The following is an 18,355-nucleotide window of genomic DNA, read 5'->3' as shown; positions in this document are numbered from 1 at the left end:
GTGTGTACAACATGGATCATCATAATAATAAAAATAATATTAATAAAAATGGCAATATTAATAATGAAAACATTAATTCAAAAAATAATTAATGAGAAAATATATCAACTTATCAATTATAACCTTTTTTTTGTCAGTAACTTAACTACTGATTATATATAACTTATTTTTTTCATGACTATATAGCTAATATAGAAGTTTAGGCCTATTATACGTTTTACCACCCGAAGTTACATTCATGTTTCATTTTATTTTTTGAAAAAAAAAAAGTCATATTTTGCCATCCATAATTAATTTTCGCGTTCCACTTTACTTTTTTTTTTTTGTCAATTTTGTAAATTAATCCGTTAAAATTGGTGACGTGTTTTCATCTATTTGGACAAGAAAAAATTAATTAAAAAATAATCTATTTTACAAACTTTTTATTTTAATTAAAAAAATTAATAGAAAACACAAATCAATTTATTATATAGTTGTGACTGTTGAACAGTCACAGTTATGATTAAACTGTGACTGTTTCAAATTTATAAAAATTTAAAATTTTTAAGAGTTAAATATTTTTAATTTAGGCTTGAGGAATGAAGTCATATAACTCAAAAACTAAACATTAAAGTTTAAGCCTTGCAAATATTGAAAAAACAACAAATCAATAAAAAAGTTATGACTGTTAGACAGTCATAGCTCGATATAACCATGTTTTTTAAAATTGGTACCTAAATTGAAATTTAGTACCTAAAGTAAAATGACATAAATATTTTGATAGTTAAAATGAAAAAACATTATAATTTGGTACCTAAAATCAACGGACCTTAATTAAAATCCATACATCAAATGTATTCATGAAATTCATCAAATGAAAATTAAAGTATTACAAATCCGGCCAACAAAATCAATTAAGCATAAATCATATTTTCTCAATAAACCATAATCAGTATAAACCATAAATAATAACACTTAAGTATAAATAAATAATTCTCCTATGTACATAATGCCTCAATCATATAATATTTCATCAATAATAATGAATCATTCGGACAATTCAAATGCCTAATTGTCAATTATTAACCTTAACATCAACCATTCACATCATAATCAATAATCTCATTGTATTCCAATTAAAACCCTATTTAATCCCTTAATTAATAGGCAAAATCATCATCATTTCCATCATCAGGATTCAAGCCTAAACTTTACCAAGTTCTAGCAAACAATACGACCGATTTGCCCTTTAGGTGCCATTTCTCAGATCTCCAATTCCACAGTCGAAATGGAATTGGGATATAATTCCCGAGCCGAGTTCCTGTTAAGACTAGACAACCAATTGAAATCACAATTCAGAAACACAATTAGTCGTTAAATAGCCGAAACGGGCGGCAATCGCCACGCGCAGTGGCTGCCCGACCAAAAACAACACACGACAGCAACCAAAAATACCAACCGACCTTAAAAAAGGCTTATGGTTCAACAAGCCAAGACAGGATGAATTCACGACCAGCTTGCCACCACAAGTGACGGAGCTGGCGGTGGCAGCGGCTGCAAAACAGGGTTTTCGAATTCAAATCGCAATTGGCTCAAAATAGTCACATAATTAGGTAGAGGATGCAGTTTGATACCTGACTCGACGGATTCCATCACCGGAAACGCCCGAACTCGCCGGAGAAGCTGCCGGACTGTGGGGCTTTGATTCCATGTTATGGAGCGTCGTTGGAGAAAGAGGACATCATAGCTGGACTCGCCGTGACATGGGGAATAGAACCCAGGTGGTCCGGTGTCGCAACGCCGCTGGAAAATCTTCGTCACCGGCGAGGGTATACGATGAGATTTTTCTTCGTTTCTCTGTCATGGGTGGTCACCGGAGCAAGGGAAGGTCATGGGTGAACTCGTCGTGGCAAGAGAAAAAGGACCCAATAGGTCCGGCACAACATCGTTGCCGGAAACAGCGGATTGCTGCCGCAATCATCCCCTCTGTCTAGCCTTGATTCGCCGACGTCGCGGGGCTTCTAGGTTGATGGCCGCCATTGGGAGAAGGAGGAGTGGGAGGTGGTCCCAATGTTGCCTGTCTTGTCGTCATTCGTCGCTGGACCGTGGAGAATCGAAGAAAGAGAGTGATCGGAGATGGAGAAGAGAGAAGAGAGGAAATGAGAGATCGAGGAGAGAGGAGAGTGAAATGAAGATTAAAAAAAACTGATTATGAGTTTATAAAAATCTTTGGGTGCAAAATTACCCATTTACCCCTCAACTTCAAACGTCCTTAAAATGCTAACCGTTACTCCGATCTATGAACTGTTCACGTCTACGCACTCGTGAACTCGAGACCTTTCCAATAAGCCCAAACTCAAATCAAAAGCCCTTTAAACCAAAAGTCAAACTTGGGTCAAACTTAATTAAAAAGAAAATAATTTAAAAATTAACCCAAAACCTTTTATCTTTTAAATAAATTCTCAAAATATTAAAAATACTTTTCAAAACAAAAACTTATAAAAATACTGGGTCTCACAAGTTGAGCAATTATCAATGGCCTCTCTCTCTTACAATATAACAATGGTGAAGAAAAAACCATTTGCTTATTCTGGGAAAAATCCATCCCATTTCTCTTCAAATAAAAAATCACAAAAAAAAAAAAAAAAACCAAAACCCAATCCTCGAAACTCATGTTCCTATTGGCATTGTCACTTTTCGAATCTAAGAGGAATCGAGCTTAACCTTGCATACTAAGAGGAAGATCTTGAAGAGAGGAAGAAAACCCAATCGAAATCGGCGTCATCTGCCTCCAGGATGGCCGACAACAGCAACAGAAAGTCGTGGAGCTTTCCAGCTTCAAAACGTTGTCCCCAGTGGTCAAACGGGGAATCCAAACATAACAGAGGGACCAACTTGTCAAAGGGAACAATCTCTGGGTAGTTCGGCCTCGCGACGTTGCTGGAATCGGCGGATCACCTCTGGAGTTCCCATTGGCTTGCTTGCTTCGATCTATCATTTTTGGCTGAATTTCTGGACACACGAACGCCACATAGGGAAAGAGGAAGGAGAAAGGAAAAAGAAAAAAGGAAAAAGATGGGACCGGTTTAGCCGGCAACCGTCGTCAGACGGGGGCGCACACGTTGGGGAGCATCTTGAAATCACTCCTAGTTCGTAGAGGTAAATTGTAATAGAGCCTAAAAATTAATTTACTGAAACTGAGTCAATCAATGTAACTATTCGATCATAAAATTCTATTTCAGTGAATCGAAATTCGAAACTGAAACTGAATCGAAATTGAATCTACTGAAACTAATTTGAAATTGAAATTGACTGCAATTGTTTTATTTATTGTAATTTTTTGCTTGTAATTGTTTTTTAATTGTAATTTTTTAATGTAATTTTTTTAACTGGAATTGTTCTGTATTGCAATTTTTTCTTGAGTTTTTTTTTTAAGTCCATTATAAAAAATAGGCTTTTGCTCACTATAAAAAAGCAAGTCCCAATGCAGTACATTTTAATGAAATCACTTGAAAAAATGCACTAGGCACGGAGTCCAGCGCGCCCAGCCTTTTTTTTTTTCACGTCAGGAGAATTGCTATTGTCAAACAGTGGCAATTCCCAGTGCGTTTAGGAGAGAGAGAGAGAGAGAGAGAGAGAGAGAGAGAGAGAGAGAGATATTTTTTTTTAAATGTGGGTTTAAAACTAATTAAGTGAACTTTTTTATCATTTTGATAAAGTAGTGGGTTAAGAGTTCAAAAGTGAACTTTATGATCATTATCTGTTTTTTCTTTATTGCATTTGTTTTAATATTGTGATTACTTTTTATTATATTTTATTGTAATTTTTTTTTTATTGCAATTGTGGGGTTTTGGGATAATTAGGGGGTTTTGGAAACTTTTGGGATAGATAGGAGGTTTTGGGTGAGTTTTCAAATGGTTAGGGATTTTGGGAGAGTTTTGGAATTGATAGGGGGTTTAAAATTAAGCACCTATTTTTTATTAGCATAAGATCTCTATTTATAGGTTCTAGGATAATCAGCATTACTTGGAGACCACTCCTAAATTACTTAGAGATCACTCTTAAGTTTCTGTCTTACACCTGAAAGGGTTCTTATAATTACAATATTACATAAAGAGCCCAAATACATAATTGTGTACTACCGCATAAATATCAATATGTACAACAGTAGTAATAAATATGTTACCCTCCGCTGCTTTATTTTTTAGGCTAATGCTTTACTAAAAAATCACATTTGGCGTTGGAGCACCCAAGACTCTCTATCCCTTTTATGATTAAAAAATAAATAGGAAAAAGTATGAGCTTGTTGCTAGGAAGAGTTGTTGCTTGGGACATATTGCTTCGAGTCCCTATATAATAGCTCTTTATGTGATTTCTATGTAAAATTTTAATTCAATTTTATGGAAAATGTGTTTTGGACTCTATTGTAGTCTTAATAAATTATATGGATTTGGCATTAAAAAAAAAATGTAGGGATATGATTGCCGAAATTCAAAATATTTGAACCTAAATGAAATTAATCTAAACTTTAAATTCAATAAACGGTAATATAGCTAAAATAATAATAATATTAATAATTAGACAAAAAAATGAAGCTAAAATAAATAATAAATAGAAATAATCAGACAAAAAAAGAACCCAATTCTCTCTATATATAAGATACTTATGGACTTGAGTACTTGACGTATCAGCCAAGGTTTTAGCCTATATTAATTGACAAAAAAGAAACCTAGTTTGCAGTGAATTAGACCACTTTCTCTTGTTCTAGTAGAACTCGGGCTCTCTATGCACATAAATATACGACATCAACAATATCACCCCCATAATCGTTCAGGCCATTAATGAAGAACCAACCATATATGCATCGATCGATCAAAGCAGTATCAGCCAAAACCACAAGGTAAGACCAAAATCATGGACCAACTCCCAATTGATGTTATTCTGAATATCTTTTCAAGATTACCCATAAAATCTCTTCTGCGATTCAAGTGCGTTACTAGACTCTGGTCGAACCACATTGACAGTCCACATTTTGCCAAAATGCACCTCTCTCAGGAGATAGAAAAACCCAGAGTTTTGCTTCTTGGTAAAGACAGTGGAAAGTTTTTTCAATCAGATTTGAAATATTCACTTCCAAAGTTTGGAGTTATTAATTCATCAAAAGCTTATTATGTTCTAGTGGGTTCATGCAATGGGGTGCTCTGCTTTAGGAACAAGTGTGATGATGGGGTTGTTACTCTGTTCAATCCTCTCAGGCAAGAAGCTGTTCTAGCAATACTAGTGCCACAGTCTAATAATCCAATCCCATCTCATTATCCAGTCCCTAATTGCAAGAGGAAATATGGGTTGGGATTCGACTGTCCAACGAGCACGTACAAGATTGTTTGTGTGTATTGCGATGACGAAACGGGATTAAACTTGGGTGCTCAAGTATGCAGTCTTGGGACAACTAGTTCTACTAGTACTACTTCATGGAGATCCACTATTGGCAATAATGTTCCTCCTAATTTTGCTCTCTCAGGACCACCTGTATTTGCATGCGGGTCTCTACACTGGATTGCTAGGCCTAGTACTCAAGAATTCAAAGGCCAGAAGAATGCTATTGTTGTTTCTTTTCACATTGGGAGAGAGGAATTTGGCTTGATTTGCTTCCCTGATTTTGATTGTTGTGATCGCTTGCAATTGGTCGATCTTAAAGGGGTTTTGGGTGTTGTTTGTTTCTTTGAGAGAAGCATTGAGATTTGGGTGATGAAAGATTATGAGGAGTGGGTCAGAGAGTATGATATTTATATAAGAGGACCGATGCTTAATACACTCTGTGAATTCATAGGGCCATGGGAGAATGGTGAATTACTGCTCAAGTACTGCGGTCAAAGTTTTGTTTCCTACGACCCAAAGACTGATGGATTGAGGTATATAGATATTCCAGGGCTTGATTTTGATACAGAAATATATATCCTCACAGGAAGCATAGTTTCACCTTCAATGTTCAAGTGAGCGTAATGGACAATGTTCTTGGGTCTCCATCTTTTTTTTTTTTTTTCTTTTTTTGTCTATTTTTTTTTTTTGTTCCAGGTTCAGAATTTTTGTCTACTAGAACAAAATAGTGTGATGATTGTGGGGGCTTTCAATCAATATACATACCGTGTCCACCTATGGTCCAATGAATATAAATATACATTGTATATTTTTTATGAGAAAATTTTACTAAGAGTATTCCAACTATATCCTCTTTTGCAGTTGAGGATATTGTTTTCAATTCGTTCCAATTAAGAACTATAATTAATCCATTCGTGGAGTTTTGAAACCTGTAGAGCCTTCGCACCGCCACTGACTCAGAGTAGACCCATTTCATGATTTTGGCTTCAATCTTCATTTCCAGCAAGCTGATCTTCGAGAATCTTGATTCTCAAACTCCTAGCAAGTAAGACATTCAGGTAATGTTCTTGCATGTTGAAGATCCTTACTCAAATCCATAAAAGTTCATACTTTCTTTCATTCCTCTATATACAAACTTATAAAACCCTTCATTTTGTTCTTGCATGTTGAAATCAAGAGGTTGATCATCCAAATCCCAAATTTCCAGGTAAGGATTGAGACCAAATCCTACCTTATCTTGTTATCTTCCATCTTTGATGTTAGATTCTTGCTAACCAAGAGACTTCTTACCCATGCAAGGCAAGGATCAAAGGCTAGAAGAAGATCGAGAGGAGACTCTTTTGCTTTCAGTTTAGCTAAGACAGTTTTAGACAAGTTTGGGACCCTACAGTTTGGCTACTGCAGAAAAAATGTGCAGCAACTTGTCGAATTTTTGGTCGATACATAGTAGACTGTGTCGACATTTTCATATATAAAAGGGTATTTCGGTAAAAAAAAAATGTAAAAGGGTCATAAAAGTAAGTTTTGGAAGGAGAGAGTCAAAATAGTTTAGTTGGTATTTAAAAAGTTCATTGAATAAAATTTCTCATTTCCTGTCAGGTACAAACTTAAAGACTCACGAGTAAATGTTGCGTATTAATTTGTACATTGTCTGAGAAAACATTGGCTCCTCTTATGCCAGTACAAAGCATTTGTACAATTGTACATTGTCTAACAAAGCATTGGCTCTATTACTACATCAGTTACAAACCATCTTGTGTCTATTTAGTTGGGCTAATTTTTTTTTTCAGATGCATTGGAAGCAACCCCTTAACCAACCCTTTACCCATTAGTTGAAAAAGGATAGTCATATGACTCATATCAACTTGTATATTGTATATAATGCTCAATTTCACATATTGTTATTTGTGGATGCCAGCTAACACATGTTCAATCATGCAAAAAAACTCAGCTTCGTTCAGATCTTCCATGGTTCGTAATTCAGCACAATCTTCCATGGTTTGTTTTTTTTTTTTTTTTTGTGTGTTTATTTTTATGCAATATAAGTTTTTGGAACAGTCTCTACTAGTAGTTAGGTGTCGGTGCTTCATATATACAAACAAGACTTCTGTTTGGCTATATGTCGTTGTATATTTAGGGTTATTTGTGTAATTAGTTAATTAAATACTTTAATTTGTTTGCTAATATTGTCAATAGGAATCATTTACGTTTGTAAGTGTGGATTTGCATATTTGATTTGTAATACAATCAGTATTTCAATAGGCTTAAATTTAAGTTTTAAGTTGATTGAAAATTTAATAGTATTTTATTTGCCTAAATTTAATAGAAGCGCGCTTCAACCAATATTCTTGAAGTAAATTACTAAAAAGTCCATTTTTAGAGCAATTTGTACAAAAAAAACCCAACTAAAAAGTTGAATGAGAAATAGGTCCACTTTATACAAATAAAGTCCACATTTTTGTACAAATAAGTCCACATTATGTTTTTTTCCATAGATTTTTTTTTTTAAAAAAAACTAAGCGAATTGCCATAGTAACAATGATTGCTACTGTTTGACAGTAGCAATTAATAGAGTATTTTTGCAATTTAAATAGTTACTGTCTCACAGTAACAATGATTGCTACTATCAAACAGTAGCAATTAATAGAATATTTTTGCAATTTAAATATATTGTTCCACAATAATAATGATTACTGTTCACAATTAACAATCTTTTTATTGTTACTATTTAGCAATGACAATCCACTATTTCTACTGTTTAGAAATGACTATGTAATTGATTTTTCAATAAACAAAGTTAATTGAGAAATTTTGTTGGTTGTTGTTTTAGTTAGTTACTATGTGATTTTTATAAATGTTTTTGGAGATTGCATATAGTAATGGTTGTGTCCGATGCATTTTTTCCTAATTAACTAAACTCATGTATCTTTTGTCAAAGTTAAAATCAAGGAGTAAAATTTCGAAATTTTCGGCGAAATTTTGCCAAAAATTTCGTTTTTAAGGGGTATGAAAATTTTAACACCATACCAAATAAATTTAGAAAAATTTCGTCGAAATTTCACCGAAATTTTCTGAATTCCTCGAAATTTCGGCGAAATTTTCGATGTAGAGGCCGGAGAGAGAGAGAGGGGAGGGGGGAGGAGAGCACCGTCGCCGGAGGGAGAGAAGAGATCGGAGAGGGTGTTGCAGAGCCGCGCCGTCGTCAGAGGGAGAGGGAAGAAAGAGATTAGGAAGGGAGGTGGGAGAGGGAAGAGAGAGATTATGAAGGGAGAAAAAAAGAAAAACTGGAGAAAAAAAAAAAAAGAGGAAGGCCACTGCCCACTGGAACTGGAAGAAGATGAAGACGAAGGCCACTGGGGGAAGAAGAGGAAAAGGAAAGAAAAAAAAGAGGAAGTCACGTGGGAAGAAGAAGAAAAGGAAAGAAAAAAAAGAAGAGAAAAGAAAGGAAAAGGAAAAAAAAAAAAAAAAGGAAAGAAAAAAAAAAGAAGAGAAAAGAAAATAAAAGGAAATAAAAAAAAAGAAAAAAAAAGGAAAGAAAAAAAAAAAGAAGAGAAAAAAAAAAGGAAAGAAATTTTTTTTTTTTTTTTAGGTAGATTGAGATTTGGAGTCTTTAGGCAATTGGAAAGAAAAAAAAAGGTTTGAGATTTTATTTGAAGTTTGATTTGGTCATTTTGGTGTTTCGTTTAGTTGTAAACATAAATTATGAAAAAAAAATTTATCCCCTTATCATGAAGTTTCATTTCCTTAATGTTTGGTTTTCCAATTTCGATAATTTGTAAAATTGAAATTTTAGGTAAACTGTTATCGCCGCTGCCGCCATCGGATTGGTTATATTTTAACCCAATTCGGCTTAATTTAACTATCGAAGACAATTTCCAAGTCTCTTTGAGTAAGCTTGCTACTTTCCGTTGCCACATTGGTGATTTATTCGTGTAATTTTATTATGTAATTATTAATTAGTGAAGTATTTTTTTAACAGTATTGTCTCCAGCGCGCATTATATTCATCACATATCACATGAAATCTACTATATTATTTGATTTCTTCAATATTTTGTATCAATGTAGTAGATAATATGTTAAATAAACATATGGTCAAGTTTTATTCAAAATTTCCATATTTTAATAGCAATTTTCGTCATTTTTGTCTAATTTTATCGAAATCAAAATTGTAATTGAAATTTCCGCGAAAATTTCCGTCGAAATTTCCATCGAAAATTTTCTCGAAACCGAAATTTTACTCTTTGGTTAAAACAACTAAATCAATGAATCAGTTAAAAACAAAAAAATAAACCAATGTACGAATTTAGTTCAAGAGCTCAAAGTAGTAACAGCATAGCAAGCTTCAACAAGAAAAAGAAAAAAAAAAGACACATGGCAGGTGCTATGGCAGGTGATAGTTATATAGCAGGTACAAACATACGGTGGGTAGCATATAAAAAATAGAATAATGCTATACTTACCACATTTCTTATACCACATTCTTATACCATCACACGTGTCATTACTTTATTGGACAGAGTTTTTCTTTTTCTTTTTGAGTTTTTCTTTTTATTTTTTAGTATCCAATGTATGAATGCCATGTAAGTTGCCACATAAGGTGGTATGAAATTATGGTATAAAAATGTGGTATATCTAGCACTACTGTAAAAAATAAAACCGGTGGCAGTATTGTAAATAGGTGCTTTTTAATATATATAGTTATCATTTTTAGCTTGTTAATTTAAAAATGGGCCGGATTGGTACTTGTTTTTCCGTGTTGGGTTATTATGTCTTTAGATTATGTGTTTTGGACTTTAAAGAAAAAAACCCATATTCTTGTTAGGACTGCTTTAATTTATATTTTGGTGTTTAATTAATCAATAACAAATACATGCAAAATAATCATAGTAGCCAAAAATTATCAGAGGCTAATATTCAAATAATAATAGATTTGGATATAGCTCATGGAATATTCAAACAGTTCATTACATTGATTCCTACACACACTAAATAGATCATGTTTTATTTGGTGATAACCAAGGAATAAAATTTCAGGTTTCGAGGAAATTTCAAAGATTTTCAAATTTCGATAAAAATTAGACGGAAACGACGGAAATTGCTATCAAAATACGAAAATTTTGAATGAAACTTTACTATATGTTTATTTAACATATTATCTACAACATTGATAAAAAAATATTGAAGAAACCAAATTATATAGTAGGTTTCATGTGATATAAAATGAAGATAATGCATGCTGGAGGCAAATACTGTTAAATAAAATTAGTATAATGAATAAATAAAATTAGTATATTATTTATACTCTATAATCTATACACTAAACTCTAATACTAAATTCTATGTACTCTATATACCATAATACTCTTTATATTCTATAATTGTTGATGCTCAAAAATGGTAAAGCAGTCAACGTCGAGTCGAACCACGTGGGCCCGTTCACCCACCACTGAGTGGATGACACGTCGAAGTGGAGTAGAAACGGGTAGCTGGGTCTGACTGGTGAGTAACGGAGAGAGAATAATATCCAATGCACCCTGCACAAGCACACAAAAGTGAGCGGGAAGGGCACTGGTGTGGTACCGGCCGAAGCTCCTCCAACGCTCAAGTCAGTGTTCAGAGAATTTGTGAGCAGAGTGAGTGAATAGTATAATATTGATTGAATTGTCCTTTTGTGACAAGAAAGTACCTCTTTTATAGTACTTTTGGAAGAGTGTCAACCAATCCGGTGATGACACGTGTCCCTTGTAATGACTCGCACTGTAAGAGCGCCACGTGTCACCTGTCTTGAGGATCTGAGTGAGTTGACACGAGTTGGGGCCCATGAGGCTTGAGCTTGGGAGGCCGGAACCTGGGAGGTCAGGCCCTAGGGGGTCGGAGCCTATGAGGCTGGAGCCTGGGAGGTCAAGGCCTAGGAGACCGGAGCTTAGGGGGCCGGAGTCTATGAGGCCGGAGCCTAGGAGGTCAGGGGCTAGGAGCCCGGGAAGGGCTTAGCCTTTGGGCCTAGGAAGTCGATGCCTAGGAAGGGCTTAGCTTTTGGGCCTAGACCCAAACGACATGTTGTTAAGCCTTGTGTGACTTGTCGTTATGCCCAGATGATTCATCATATGAACAATAATCTATACACTAAACTCTATATTATTTAGGATATATATATATATATAGTATAAGATATTAGTGTTTAGGCCTTCAGAGTATTTTTTATTATTTTATATATAGAAATGTATCATGGTTAAAGTTTAAAAATAACTAAACGAAACTCCAAACCTTTTTTTTTTCTTTCCAATTGTCTAAAGACGCCAAACCCCAATCAACCCTAAACTTTTTTTTTTCTTTTCTTTTTTCTTTTTTTTCTTTTTTTTTTTTTTCTTTTCTTTCTTTTCTTTTTTTTTCTTTTCTTTTCTTTTCTTTTTCTTTTCTTCCCGTGATTCTCTCCTTCTTCTTCCCTATCTTTTCTCTCTCTCTCTCCCACTGTACGCATATAGGCTCCCAGCCGCCACTGTGATATATCATATATCATCTCTTTCTTTTCTCTCTCTTTCTCTCCTGTGTCAATCTCTCTATCCCTCCCCGATCTGATCTTCTCTCTCTTCTCTCCCTTCTCTCTCCTCCGTCCCAAATCACTCCGGTGGCTTCTCTCCCTTCTCTCTCCTCCCTCCCAAATCACTCCGATGGCTGGGTTTATAACCGCCAGCAAGGAGAATGTAGAAGATGGAGGTGGCTGGGTTCTTGAGCGAAATTTGGTAATTTTGGCGAAATACTACCGAAAATTTGATGAGTTAGTGTTAAAATTTCCATACCCTAAAAAAATGAAATTTTCGCTGAAAATTTCGAAATTTAACTCCTTGGTGATAATCTCCACCACAAAGAACCCTCTTTCGTCGGACTATGGTTTTGTTGCAGCTCAAAAAGTTCGGCCAAGGGTATAGGCCGAAATTGAACCACAAGTTTGGACCTTGTTATTGGATTTCTGTATAAACAGATGTTTGCGGGCTTGCCACTAGCTTTGGCCCATTTGTTAAGCCCAAACTAGAATGATAAAATGGGAGTGCTTTCGACACGATGTGCAGCTAAGTAGGAACCATAAACTTAGCGTAGGTTCTTTTTATGCCTAAAGGTATTTAGAACTTCATTAGTCGAGGCATAGGTGAAGTGTACAAATAAACTTAAATGTAGGTACTGGACTTGGACTAGAAAGATTCTCGTCAAAACAAAGATACAAATAACTTGAAGATGATGTTAACGGATTTAGACCCAGATCTTGAAATAAATAGCCACTTTTCACAATAACTCTAGCCATAAATAAACCATGTTATCATTCAATGAAAATAAATGCACTTCATGAATATTCTCAGATCTGGTTAATAATCAAACGAAAAGCATTTTCATTAAAAACATTTAAATCGATACCAAAAGAGTCATGACTTAATGCTTTTGGCGGAACTTAAATACAAAAAAGGAACAGAAATGACAGTAATGGTACAATTCTGAAATTCTAGCAACAAGAACAGTACATAATGTTTAGGAATTTTAGGTATTTGAGTATTTGTCTGTTGAAAAGTCTCGGTAAATGTAACGACCCGACCCCAAGTTTCAATTTTTTAATAAAAAATTTAATCTTTTTGGGCGGACTTTATTAAAATTTTGGATGAGAATTTTAATACTTAGAAGGGCGTTTTGAAAATTCAAACTTGTGGCCTTTAATCTCGAGACGGCTAATTAGAACTCTAGTTCCCAAACGCGTAGGCGAAAACGGCATTCTAATTGGAAATTTTGGTGAGAAGAGTAGAGATTTTTCTAGAAAAGGGCATTTGAGTAATTTCAAAGACCCAAACACCTCAATTAAATCAGCACCCTTTTTCTCTCTCTAGAACACAAAAGGGCTTTTATAGCACTCAAAAAACGCTATAAAAGCCCTTTTATAGCGTTATTGAAAATGCTATGTCAGCCGACGTTATAATAGACCCAAGACTTATTATAGCGTTTTTAGAACGCTATAAAAAAAATTCCTTTCTATAGCGTTTTTGAAACGCTATAAAAAATCTATATAATAGCGTTTTTAAAATGCTATAGAAAGATATGCAATAGCATTTTTAAAATGCTATTATTGTGGTATTTAATAGCGTTTTAAAAATGCTAGAATATGTAACGATCTTTCGTAGCATTTTAATGAAGTTATAATAATTATTACTATAGAATTTTAAAATGCTATCGTTAATTTTTGCAAATATATAATAATTATTGATTACATATTTTGGTGCCTCCGAAATTATTTTTTTTAGGCTTTTTAGATTGCTACTAGAAATTTTTTATATATAGCATTAAGTATGAAACTTATGTGCTATCAAGTATATATATAAATTAAAAGAAACAATTGGAACTAAAACACATCATTAAATATATTGGTCCTGAAATACAATATATACAAGTTACTTCAAATACCAATGTTAAGGCTGCATAAGCATAATAGTTTCAGAACTGCCATAGTTTCAAATTGGCCTTTAAAAAACACTAATATGTAGGTCCTATAGTAACAAAAACAAGCCTAACTTGTTAACTCTCTTCAAAATAAAGCATCCAATAGCCAAGAGACTACAAACTGCCAAAACGCAAACATCCAATTATATCCAAGTGCCTCCAAACTGCCAAAAAGAATAGTCAACAATAGGTTTCATTAGTGCCCCCAATCTTCTAAAGGTTGTAGTGCTAATAAGGAAGGACTACCTTTATAATGTACCAAATAAAAACATGTATATATGTGACCCTCTTAAAGACCAACGAATTTGTGATGTATCAAATGGTATAAGAAAAAAAGAAAATTGAAAACAAATCCTATATATGCCAATGAATGTCCACTCACTCAGAAGTTTATATATTCACATTAATATACTACTACTATGAAAACAAAGCAATCAAAAGTTTGGATTAATATTGAATTAACCAATTCCAACACAAAACCACAACTAAAAATGAAAAAAAAATTTCAAATTAGCTTTTTACAGATTGATCTAAGTTTTCAGAGTTACTAATAAATTAAAACTCAAAGTCTACTTTTCCTATATCACAAACCAAAGAACATTTTAAGGTACATTTTTATAAACCTCGATCTATACAAAATGCGCTGCTAAAGTACATTTTAAGGTCTCATATGCTTAGATGATATGTTATATGAACAAAATGATGAGTTTGACAATTAGCACTTAATACAGTATCTTCTAGCTCCAAACCTTAACTTCATTCTGCCAAACATATAAAAAACAATAAAAAACTGAACTTCCATGTCCCAATTCTTAATATTTTTTTATCTTAGTTTTATGCTTCAATACCCCGCTTCATCTTCCCACCTATATCAAGTCCACCACAATATCAATCATATAGCTGTTTCTTTTGATTCAGATTTCTTTTCATAGTTAAAAAGAATAATAAAAATTTAACCAAAGAACCACAAACGGAAAGTAAATAACAAAATAAATTAATACATGTATTAGAGGCAAATAGCACTTCACAACACCAAGCCTACATGCAGAACTCAAAGAACATAAAACTATACAATTCACAAAGCTTGTCACTACATATATATTATCCGTTCAGAACTCACCAAGCAACAACAAAAATAATAAAAAATGCGTAACTTTTGACTTCTCTATAAAACAAAGACAAAAAAGAGATGTATATGATTCTTAAAGCAGAGAAGAACTGCTTAATGTAATGGGGAAATTATTTATATATGATCTTAAATAACTGACTAAAAGCCTTTTTCTCCTTTAATCAATATTATAACCATAAATACCTTGTGTCTTGTTTCCTATGAACTACAACAACATATGCTTTGAACAATGATGGGTCACCTCATTGATTTATAACATAGAGCCATCAAGTGGAAAGCAAAGAAAATAGTGGAATGAACACTTATAATTAGATTGCATGTCAGAAAACAAATATTATTTGCATATTCACCAAACTATAGGAATTAATTGTCATATAAAATATAAGAAAAACTAACCTCATCTGCACTAAAACTACCAGCACTTCACAACCTCTCAAAGACTTCACCAGGAGATTTGACATATTCTTGTTTTTCTTTTGAACAACATCAATAGCTAAATGATTGAAATATTTGGCAATACCTATGGGAAAAAATAATGTGTCAAGCGTTCTATTGATCATATTCAACACAAGATTGCCGTATCTCAAATTCTCATAAACCAAAGACAATAGATATAAATCCCTATGTGCATGCAAGATTATTTGACATAAAAGAATGGTAATTACTAGTTAGAACCAAAACAAATAAAAAATACGTATGCTAACCAATAAAAATTGATGTACATGCATCAAGTTTATTTGTATAAAAGGTTTGAGTGCTACTTGAATGATTAATCAAGGGTAGAACATATATCTACATAATCTCAAGGGTGGAATTCTTTCTTATCTTCCTGTTTAAAGAAATGGGAAAGAGCATATGAAAGCAGAGACCTCAAATAAGGATAAGTTGGGAAGGTATCTATTCATCTTTGGAAAGAATTTATGTGCAGGACTTCTGATATGTATAGTAGCCTTTCTTTCAACATTTTGCCTTTTTCTTTCTTTTTGGATGTACAAACAAAAACTTGCCTTAGGGAAACTAATGCAAAAAAATTATGCTAACCAATTTCTAGAAGGTAGTTAAAGAAGAGAATCAAATAACGTACCTCTCCAAGCTTCCTTTATGGCTTTCTCTGACCACTCCAACCAGTCAATTGATAAGGGATTCTGCAAATCCTCAAGTTAAGAACAAAAATGCTAACCTATAACAATATCCACAAAAGCATGTATTTTACATCACCTGAGTGTAGTATGTTTGATATTTATTACTTAAACTTGGTCTTTCTGTAGCTCAAAAAAATAAAACTTTTGCTTTTGGCCCTATTTCACTTCAACTTAAAAAAAGGGGAATAGTTTACAGATTCTACAAATACAAACCCACCTTGACATCCTAGATTGAAAGACATCTATGTACAAGGATACACTTCTATTTCTAAAATGACAATGCTTCCTGAAGTTTGTCATCTGAATAAGATTCCACATAGGTGATTACATTTCAGAAGCCTATAAATATACAGTTTTGCCCCAAAATCGTGAATTGAAACAATAATCACAAGAAAAGTCACCTTATGTATCAGCTTCCGAGCAAGATCTGCGAAAAATAATAAAATTAATACTGAATGTTAGCATATTATAGAGTAATAAGAGATAAACAATCATAAAAAAAACAAATAGAAAAAAAAAACCCAAAATAGAAAAGGAGGGTAGTATTTAGGACCCAAGTGAGGATAGCGTGTTTTCAGGTTCTAGTATTTAGAAGAGTCTTTAAAATAACAGTCCAAGTTTCACAAAACCAAAATTAGTGTTAAAAATTAGGTTAAAAATTCATTTTCACATGCCCCTCCCCCAAATGAGAACCAAAACCAGTGTTGAGATAATCACAATATGCATCACCTTTTCCATTTTCCATATATAGAGAAAATGAAAATAATTATCACATCTGTAAATCCACTCAAATGTAGATAATCAAGATACACTTCAACCAGTGACAAAGTAGCTACTTAGACAGGTAGCAAAGTAAAGAACAAATTAAAAAATTCTTCCTCTCTATTTACCCATTTCTCAGAGTATATATCTCCATATTTTGAAAATTTGACCATTTGAGCAAATAACTATAAGTATACATTACCTTATTACTAGCAAAAATTAACTCATTCTCTGATCTAAACTGTGTCAAAGCATTCACACACTATGATTATCTGCATTCCAAATAAAATTAAAAGAGAGTTTAAGTTAGTACAACCATGGACCTGCAATACTATAAGTTTCACCTTTATAGAAAATAAGAATTAATCTTAGATTAAGCAAACGAGAAACAAAACTTACAATCAAGTTACATATACTTGCAGAGCTGTTCCAAACCACCAATAAGTCAAGCTTAGGGGGTTTCTTATTAAATCAATGCAGCGCAAAACTGCTGTATAACCTACTAGGTAAATTTTAAATAAATAAGGGAAGCTTTGTTCGTCCAAAGAATACCAACCTTACCTTTTTTTGATAAGAGCTTGTACTCTTGATGACTTCTAAGTGGGAAAAACAAGCTTACCACAAAAGAGCATATTTGCTTCCACATTTCTTTTAAGGTCTCATCATTATGTTACAAGTTCGCCAAACTTGGATAGCAGTACATTTTCCTTGGTAATTATTACCCATCAAAATGATTAGTTACATACATACACTTAACACAAATAGGGTATCTACAGTGTCATACAAAAACAACCAATCCCATGAATTATGATTCTATACCTTCGTTTAAATCCTACATCCATGATCAAACCAAGCTTTCAATTGAAATGGTTTAGGCAATTAATTAGTTTTGTTGTCTCAGGTTCCAAGTAATTATAAGACTCAATTTTTCATATACAAGTATGAAATTTATAGATAGAACATCAAGGGGACTACACCTAAGTACACAAACAAATATTTAATTATGAACTACAACCTAGAAACTGTAACAAATATTTAATGTTTTTGATTTGAACACTACACCCCATAGTGTTCAAATAAAAAACATTAAATATCAAAAGCCAAAATACTTTATAACTACAACCTAGAAACTGTACTGCAATACCTGCTTTGGCTTCTAATTTCTGCTTCTTTTGTAGACAAAATGACATTGAAGCTCTAATGAAAACAGCAAAGAAAATCAAAGAAAGCCAAATAAAAACAGGCAAATCAATGGCTTAATTGAAGAACACCCATAACCTCTTATTTAATTTCTGAAAATAGATTAACCAAAAATAGAAGTAAAGAACAAAATCATGCTTTCAAGAATTTGGAACCCCATCCAATTGAGTTTAGTTTTTCAATTGTGAAAATGAAATCACTAACAAAAAATAAATAAACTGAATTTTCTTTTCTAGTCCCTAAACTCTTAGCATCCAAAGACAACCAAACTAATTTTCTTAGCAATC

The 18,355-nt window shown here is 33.3% G+C and overlaps 1 protein-coding gene and 1 long non-coding RNA gene across 2 annotated transcripts; one reads left to right on the top strand and one right to left on the bottom strand.

The window, feature by feature from the left end:
• Window positions 1-875: 875 nt before the first annotated feature.
• Window positions 876-2,050, bottom strand: LOC147299499 (uncharacterized). Its single transcript, XR_015120066.1, has 2 exons — window positions 1,614-2,050; window positions 876-1,533 (listed from the first exon to the last, which is right to left on the bottom strand). It is a non-coding gene; the product is annotated as an uncharacterized LOC147299499 (long non-coding RNA).
• A 2,843-nt stretch (window positions 2,051-4,893) lies between these two features.
• LOC147299498 (F-box protein At3g07870-like) lies at window positions 4,894-5,976 on the top strand. Its single transcript, XM_086230982.1, has one exon. The coding sequence runs from the start codon at window positions 4,894-4,896 to the stop codon at window positions 5,974-5,976; it is 1,083 nt and encodes a 360-aa protein (XP_086087108.1).
• The last annotated feature ends 12,379 nt before the right edge of the window (window positions 5,977-18,355 follow it).

Source organism: Dryas octopetala, chromosome 1, assembly GCF_963921425.1.
Source record: "Dryas octopetala chromosome 1, drDryOcto1.1, whole genome shotgun sequence".
Taxonomy (NCBI): Eukaryota; Viridiplantae; Streptophyta; class Magnoliopsida; order Rosales; family Rosaceae; genus Dryas; species Dryas octopetala.
Note: the sequence above shows the minus strand (reverse complement) of the source record. Positions and strands in the feature narration are given on the sequence as shown.